Genomic DNA, 9,317 nt, shown 5'->3' with positions numbered 1-9,317 from the left:
ATAGTCGCACCGGTAGTGACATCATGGGCTGTCACCGGCCAACGTGTTGTTGGTGTTTTTTGAATGTATGCTTCAGACACGGGTCACGATGAGGCGTCCCCCATAGCGACCCCTAGAGGACGCAGTGTCTCGTTCCCTACTCGGGGAACCATGGTTACATACGTAACCTGAGACGATTTTCTTGTTCACCAACATTTTCTCTGTTTCAGTGTGACTCTGCAAGACACATAGAATGGTTGAAAACCGTCAAGGAGAGTCATGGGTCAGTGGAGCTGTCATCTTTATCTCTGGCATCGGCTATCAACACAAAAGGCATCTACATTATCAGTGCACAAAATCAAAAGAAGGTTTGTCATTACTGTTTGAGTTTAAATAGATGTAGCACAGATGATGCACACAGAAATTTAATACATATGAGTATTTGCTAACATTATGCTGGATTGTCGATTAAAACCAGTTTGAAGTGGTAGGTTTGCTTTGGAAAATGCTAACTGTTTTTTTTTTTTTTCCTTTAAATGCTTTATTTTAACATAACAAAACAATAGAAGAAACTGAACAATGACTACAGATACATTCCACAAGTACATTCCAACATAAACCACAGCTTTAAAAAGAAATATTAATTTAAAGGTTCATGTTGACCTGCCAAGGTTTTGCAAAAAGGTACCTGAAATCCTGGGACCTATATACTTGGAAAAAAGGAGTCCTTGTCTGATAAAACACGTCCATTTTCTCTTTTGACCAGTATGTAATATATTCCAATGAAAGAAAATCAAATATTACTTTATGCTACTCCGACACTGTCACCGGTTTATCAGAGGTCCATTTGAGAACAATACTCTTTCGAGCAGCATAAGTAAGGAGATTAAACAACTTCCTGTTAAAAATGCTCTTTATATTCTTATCAGCAACACCTAACAACAAATAAAGTGGATTGATGTCACATCCTTTATTAAATATAAGACTTAGTCCCCTACAAATATGTACCCAGTAGGCTTTAATATATACACATTTCCAAGTGCAGTGAACAAAGTCACCCTATTCTACTTTGCACTTTAGACAATATGGAGAATAGTTTGGGTTAAACTTATGTCTGCATAATGGAGTAATTTGGAGACGATGTAAAAGTTTGAACTGTAGCTCTTTAGTTCTATTTCAAATTGATATATTGCCAAAATAATACCAAATTTGTGTCCAAGTCTACATCAATTGACAGACCCAAATCTTGCTTCCAAACAGCTAGGCTTGCCTCATTATTAACTTTTGCTCCTTGTAAAAGAGCTTCATAACATTGCTCTTAGGCTACGTTCACACTGTCAGTTTTTGGGATTGACAAATGCATTTACTTACAAGTGTGAGTCTCGAAATGTCCCATTCACACAGCAGCTTACAGTAGCGTCTTGCATACTGTCTGTATGAACGTGCAACGGGAGTCAAGCCCGTATTCCTTACCAGTAACCATAGCAACAGTGACCAAAGTAATATCAAAGATGGCGACATCCATGAAATTTAAAGTCTTATCACTTTCTGACATGACAAGAGTCCAATCGAGATGCGAGTTCATCTGTCAAACCTTCATTAACCGACAGCAGCTTTTATATTTGGTTGGAGAGCGGAGCATTTGAGTCGCGTGCAGAACACAAAACTGACGGCTCCGGTGGAGACTGGATCTAAAAAATTCAGATGACAAACAGCTCATTTCTCCGTCACTGTAAGTTACTGAAACCAGACATGAAAACACGCAACACACGGTAAACACATGTTTGTGCAGCAGAGCAGCTCTCTCTCGCACACTGTATGACGTGACAGACAACCAGTTGTCCAGTCCTGTTCCGTTCACACAGCACGGGTTTTCCGAGAATGCCGTTGTAAGTCCTGAAAATTTGCGGGTGTGAGTTTGGTTACAGAATGCAGAAATTAATTTTATTTACAGCAGACAATCATGTGACTGGCCACGTGAGCAGTGCGGTTCCGGGTTTGTAGGATCACAGAACTCTCTCCTCCACTGTGAATAAATCTCCATCCGAATCCATGAGTTTTATCACTGAGGTGATATGTAAATTAATTTTTACAGATGTCCATATGAGAAACAACTACCGTCCGAATCGGGCTTAATATAGACAATGACAGAGGAGTCCATCTATCCAAATCATCATGCACCTGTTGCAAAAGAGGGTCAAAATTAGATCTATACATACAGTGGGTATAGAAAAAAATCACCCCCTTTAAAATAATCACATTTTGTTGCTTTGCAGCCTGAAATGAAGATGGACACAGTTTTTGTTTTATCCAGCTGTATTAACTCCAAGTATAAAAATATAAAATATACCAAATATATCCAAGTGAAAGATATAGCACCAACATGTCAGAAAAAAAACAGGATCACTGAGTTTGAAAAAGGATACCCCCCCCCCTCCTAAAAATGACTTGTAAACTCAATCAGGGGTAGCTAATCACCTTCTCAGTGTCACACAAAGCCATTTGACTTTCAACTGTGATCAGCTGTGGTCATTTTGATTAGCTCAGCATGAAAAGAGCTTTCCTGGAGCATTTCAGTCCTTGGTAGTGCAACTGAAGCAAACAGTCAACTATGGGTGGCAAGGCACTGTCAAAAGATCTCAGGAATAAAGTTGTGGACAGGCTCAGGTCAAGAGATGGATACAAAAGAAAAGTCAAAGGCTTTTTCAATGCCTAGAAGCACAGTGAAGTATATTACTAAGAAGTGGAAGGTATTTGGTACAACACAACCCTTAATCAGGACGTCGCTCCAAACTGGATGAAAGAGCCAGGAGGAAACTGGTCAGAGAGGCTACCAAGAGGCTTACGGCAACTCTGAAATAGTTGCAGGAATTTATGACAAAGAGTGGTCATTGTGTGCATGTGACAACAATATCACAAATTCTCCACAAATGTGGCTTGTATGGGAAGGTTGCAAGAAAAAAGCCACTCCTCAAGAAAGGCCACATGCAGTCATGACTGAGTTTAGCCAAAACGCACCTTGAAGATTCTGATGCAGATGAGACTAAAATTGAATTATTTGGCCTCAACACCAAACTATGTCTGGCAAAAATCCAATATAGCTCACCATACAAATAACAGCATTCCTCCAGTAAAGCATGGAGGTGGTAATATCATGTTATGGGGGTGTTTCTCTGCAGCAGGGACTTGAGTACTTGTGAGGATAGAAAGAAAAATGGATGGGGCAAAATACCATCAAATTCTTGAGGAAAATCTGCTGCCCTCTGCCAGAAAGTTGTCAATGGGAAAAGGTTTACCTTCCAACATGACAATGACCCAAATCACACAGCAAAAATGACCACACAGTGGTTGAAGGAGAAAAAAGTGAATGTCCTTGCATGGCCTAGTCAGAGCCCAGACCCCACTGAAAATCTGTGGAATGACTTAAAAACTGCAGTCCACAAACGGTCACCATTAAATTTAACTGAATTTGAGCAGTTCTGCAAAGAAGAATGGGCAAATATTGTAAAGTCTAGATGTGCAAAGTTAGTAGAGACATATCCCAACAGACTAAAGGCTGTAATTAAAGCAAAAGGTGGTTCAACAAAATACTGGCACAAGTGGGTGATCCTTTTTTTAAATCCGTGATTCTGTTGTTGTTTGTTTGTTTGTTTTTGTTTTTCTGGCATGGTGTTATATCTTTTACTTGGATGTTTACTTGGAGTAAATACAGCTGGATAAAACAAAAACTTTGTCGGTATTCATTTCAGGCTCCTTATATGCATTTCCTCTGATTTAGAAAAGTACATTTTATTTTCTGAAACCTCACTAAATTGTTCAATAGTCTGCATAATCACCAGAATAGGCTCCTCTGGTTGAGTAACAAACAAAAGGATGTTACCTGCATACAAAGCAGTTTGATGTTGTTTACCATTAACCAAAATACCAGAGATATGCAGATTACATCTCACAGCCTCAGCTAGAGGTTTAATAACTAGGGCTGCCCTCGACTAAAGATTTTTCTGGTCGACTAGTAAGTCGTTCATTTTAAGCATTCGTCGACTATTAGTCGCACTTTTATTAATAAACCATATAAATCATAATAATGAGCCTTTAATTGCTTACATAGCATAATAAGTACTCAAGTGCACGCAAAAAAAAAGGCTTGCGCACCGGCAAATATAATAATTATGAATGTGTTAGGGAAAAACCGCAAGTACACTGCATTAACGTTTTAATAATTTATTGTTACACTAGTGCTTTCTGTTTTCGGTTTAAGAGATGAAGTCAGCGACACTGACTCATCTCCGCAGTATGCGCCTGAAATATGATGTACTGATGTTTCACACAGATTACATAATCTGAGAATATTTGTTTTCTATTTGAATTGGTTCATTTAAAAGATTCACTCTATAGATATATTTTTCATGTCTGTAATAAGGCAAGAATACACAGAGTTTCAAAGTGATGTGCTCAAGTTCACAGAGTCCAAGACGGCAGAAAGCGCATCCTGTTTGCTTTCATTATTTTACAAAAGCGTTTCATTGTTATTCTGGGTGCACACGAATAAATGTAGAGTCTTTACAGATACAAAAGATGCATTACTCTTATCTGTATGACCAAAATGACGAAGTATTTTAAGAGCAAAAGATCAAATGACCCAAGACAATGACCCAAGCGCGCTACTGTTCAGCTTCCACACTCCGCACAAACACGTGAACTGCGCACTTTTTTCTAGGCTAACATTAGATTGAGCTGCCATGTAAAGTTGCTACTACATACATATTTCAGATGATAAGCCATATTTGAGGTCGATGAATGTTAGGTGAGCATATGGATGTCCTGCCCGATGTACTATATTACCGCATAGACAAGCCGTTAACGATTTGTCCATCACGGACTGCGTGATTTTGCCACTTCGTGTGGAAATTTTTTTTTCTGCAACTAATGAAATTTTGGTCAACCAAGCCTCTTCTCGTCAGCTAAAGGTTAGTCGACTATTAGGGGGCAGCTCTATTAATAACCATAGCAAAAATCAATGGTGACAAGGGGCAAGCCTGCCTAATGCCCCTTCCTAAGTTGAAACTCTCAGAATGTCTACAAATTGTAATAACTGCTTGTACTGGACTATCATACATTATCTTAACCCATTGTATAAAAGTATCCCCCACCTAAAAAAATTCAATGTATAAAACAAAAACTGTAATCTTTGCATATTATCACTAGAGTAGTGCCCATGAATGAACCCAGTTTGGTCAACTTTTATAATACTTGTCAGTATCTTCTCTAATCGCAGATCTAGATAGAGAATTCAATTCAAAATAAAAATTACAAATCTGGAGCAGCGGTTCCAGTACCAAAGTTCTTTATAAAACTCTCATTTATAAAGCGCAGCGCTTTCCCTAAATGTGCAATTTGCAACGCCTCTGTAAGTTCCTATTTACCTATAGGCCCATTTAGCTCTTTTCTTTGTACGTCACTAATTTTTGAGAAATAAATTTTTGAAGAAAAAAAAAAACACTTTTAATCCGCTCAGCCAGCTCAGCTCAATTTTTTGTAAACTATTTTTTAGTGTATAAGTCAGCGTAAAACTTTTTGTATGTAAGATTAACACTCTTGCTATAAAATCTTTTATTGGCCAGAAGAGTCTTTGATACATGATATATTTTGCGAGTCAGCCCTCTTTTTCACCAGGGAGGCCAAATATTTTTGTTTGACAAACCAAATTTTCTGACGCTTTCTGAGTAAGAAAGGAGTTAAGCTCATCTCTTGCAGCTAAAAAGTTTTATTTAGTTTGGTATTAGATGGGTTTTGTACATATTCCGTTCAGCCAACTGCAATTTCAATACTTTCTGTTTTTATAGACATTTCTTTTTACTTTCATATGCAGTAATAAGGCCACGAGAAAAGACTTTACAAGTTTCCCACAACGTTGAAGGAGAAACCTCTGTGGAATGAAAATATGAATGAAATTAGGGTCTTTCAATAAGTAAGGATGAAATCTCCATCCTCCAGATTGAGGCACTTTTTCACTGTGTAGGAGTTCCATAAACAGTGGTGCATGATCAGAGATCGCTATATTACCAATCTCACATGAAACAACCAAGGACAGTAAACCTTTAGGGGTGAAGAAATAATAAATTCTTGAGCTACTCTTATGAACCCCTGAAAAATACGCAAAATCTTTAGCACCACTATTAAGCATTCACCAGATGTCAATATATCCCAAATCATCACAAATTTCCACTACCAACCTAGCTCGTTTAGATGGAGAAGAACTGCCTGTAGGAAATTCATATAAAAATGGGTCCATTAAGCAGTTTAAATCCCCTGTCACTACAGACTGTGTACAAGCAAACTCTGCTAACTGAACAAACGCTTTAGACATAAAATCAGGAGGATGGTTCAGAGGCATATGCACATAAGTGAAATAAAATTTCCAAAAAGTAAACCTTTTATCAGAACATATCTCCCACCCCTGACCTTAACACAAGTTTCCAATATAAAAGGCAATTTTTTTTGTAAATACTGTAGGAATGCATACTCCCCTACTATTAAGTAAAAGATGAAAAAGTACCTGGCTAACCCAGTCTGTTTGTAGTTTCACATGCTCTGCATCTTCCATATGAGTCTCTTGAAGCAGAGCTATATCAACTTTATTTTCCTTCAAAAAGGAAATAACTGTCTTTCTCTCGATTGGAATATGCATGCCCCTAGTAACACGAACGAAGATGAAGATAATTCAAAAACAATAATCCGAAGAGGGCAAATACAACTGAAGAACGGGGAATCCAAACACAGCAACACAAAGACCAGACCCGACAATCCCCTTGTCCAAATACCCACACTTGCGGTCTTTGCACTTGACCACTTTACTAATTATATGACGTATTTCCTGTATTTGGTCCAAGTGTTCAAATGAGCATGAAGACCACAAGTGTGTGTAGATCATTACTTGATGGGACACACTTATAGTGTTTTAAAAATGCAAGAGTTTATAGAGCTTTATTTTTATTTTCAATACTTTGCATTTTAAAACCAACTTCTAAAAGTCTGTTCAGTATTCCCTATAACTGATGACACAATTTAATTTTGTGGTGCTTCTAATTAAGTTAAAAAAATCAGACGCAAATGTTGTACAAAATAAATATTACCACTACTCATTTGCAACAATAAAACGTGCAAATCTTTTACTACCAATTATAAGTAATATCTAATTATTATGTAATACTTAACATAAATTGGAAAGGTTTCCGTGACCTCTCGCGAGATCTCGGCAAAAAGTCTCACGATTTATTTCCAGAACATGATGCATGATGGGATACAGTAAGCCTCGAATACCATTCCGGATTTAGTGTGCGTTAAGGGCACTGCGCTTTGGCGTTTTTAAGACCTGGGACTTCCTGTTGCGCTTATTTGGTGGGTATTTGGACAAGGGTATTGAAACACAAGGAGGACATAACTTAAGTAGTGACGATAACAAGACACACCTGAGCATAATCAAATGAAAAACCATGACGACAAACAAGGAGCGGGAAACGGTGCAAGTTCATGGTGATGTGACACCCGTACATGCCACAAGCAAATTTTTAAAGTTGATTGGTCCATTGTTGTAGAAACATTTCATGCTGATGACTCAAATACTTAAGCAGCAAAAACTTATGTTGTCTTCATTTGAACACAACTATGTACAGAACTACCAATATTCAAACACAAGCATACATACCAAAGAAACGACAAAAAATCTACATGAGTAAATCAAAACCAAGATAAAGAGAAAAAAGGGGGTAACCATCAGAAGTATCAGAAGACCCTAAACCTGACTGTGTATGCAGGTGCATTGTTCCTGCTCCGGCATTCAAATAAGTCCAAACAGCCAATCACAACAGTGTCTTTCATTCATAATAATCATTTAGTCACCCTTGAAGAAAAAGATAAATCTCATGAGTCCAGTGATCAAACCACCGATGCATCGCTCATGTCAATGGTTGGAACGTGCAGAGAGTCAATAAAAGTCATCCCTTTCTCTGGGCTGTTAAATTCCTTAACGGAGTTATCAGCTGTTATCCTCATGATAGCAGGGTTGGTCAAGGAGTATCCAAATACCATGTCCTGGAGCCTCTTCGTAGCCTTGTCGAATCCACTGCGTTTTCTTTGTGTCTCCGCAAAAAAGTCCTGAAAAAATGGATTCTCTTCCCTCAAAACGTACCTCCTTCAGATGCCTCGCTGCATCCATCACCCATTACCGATCTACGAAGTTGTGAAGTTCCCATTCTGTGTGCTCGTTCCAGCTTCACTCGTCTAATCTTCATGTGTTTTCTTTATCATTAAGCTGCTCAGTTAGCGAAGCGATTGTCTTTTCAATCTGCGCAACTTGTCTCTCAGCCCCAGTAGCTGCATTTTCGAGAACTAAGATTCTTTGCTCTGCTTCTTCCACTTGATTATTAGTACACTGCACTTCTTTTGAAACATCCTGAATTTTCTCAAGAGTCAGCTCTAGTTTAGTCAATCATCCTCGCAATGTCAGAGATTACACAACTTTACTAGTTTGAGCACTTAAATCAGTGCTAACTTGCAACGCTAATCCAGCTTGATCATTGCTCTTTTCAACCTCGTGGAGAGTCGTGCCATCATTCTTCTCTGAAGTTTTTTTGTGTGCTTTTTAACATGTAATTAAAGCATGTAAGTTGTAGCAACTTTACATGGCCACCCACTCAAAAATGATCTCTTTCCCTGTCATTGATGGAAATTTCCAGCTTTCCGTGTTTTCACTGGTGTACAGCTGAAGGCGCTATTACACATCTTCGGAAAGAGTACTGAACGGCTGGATCAAAACACGGCAAAAAGAAGCAGAAACAAGCGATCGCGTATGTAAGCAGATGCATATGTAAAATAACGCAATCATCAAACATCAAACAGCCATTTTAGGATGGTTTGTGATTTAGTCTTAGTGACTTAGGAGTCCTCTTGACTACTCCTAACTTTTCATAGATTTGGGAGCTTATTTTAGCGTTAAAACGCTTTGTGACTCTTAGTGCAAAAAATAAGGAGTCCTTAAATTAGGACTGATACGCCCATTATTTTTAAGATTTTCTCCTAAATCAGCAAGTTAGGAGCTACTTTTAGCGTTTAACTGTACAGCAGCATTTGTGTCTGTGTGTTGCCATAGTTTCTACAACCGGAAACTGAGGATATGCGGATATTACATCATTGATTGGCGACAATGACCAGGGTCATTCTTTAAAATTGGAATTTCTCTGGATTTACAAATCCTTGGGAACTTTTGGAAAAACATAAATACACAACTGCATAAAATATATAACACTGTGCAAGTAGTTTTTGGATATTTTATTACGAAA

General features: G+C 38.1%; 1 protein-coding gene across 5 annotated transcripts in view; it reads left to right on the top strand.

The window, feature by feature from the left end:
* Positions 1-9,317, top strand: part of LOC107722845 (E3 ubiquitin-protein ligase rnf213-alpha-like) — a 114,572-nt gene that overhangs the window by 59,234 nt on the left and 46,021 nt on the right. For all 5 annotated transcript variants that reach the window (XM_016531338.1, XM_016531336.1, XM_016531337.1 and 2 more), the window contains one exon: positions 210-347. In XM_016531338.1, the coding sequence (XP_016386824.1) occupies positions 210-347 (138 nt within the window). The remainder of the gene's footprint in view (positions 1-209; positions 348-9,317) is intronic.

This window comes from Sinocyclocheilus rhinocerous, unplaced genomic scaffold (genome assembly GCF_001515625.1).
Source record: "Sinocyclocheilus rhinocerous isolate Xijiao unplaced genomic scaffold, SAMN03320098_v1.1 scaffold3806, whole genome shotgun sequence".
NCBI classification, from domain to species: domain Eukaryota; kingdom Metazoa; phylum Chordata; class Actinopteri; order Cypriniformes; family Cyprinidae; genus Sinocyclocheilus; species Sinocyclocheilus rhinocerous.
Note: the sequence above shows the minus strand (reverse complement) of the source record. Positions and strands in the feature narration are given on the sequence as shown.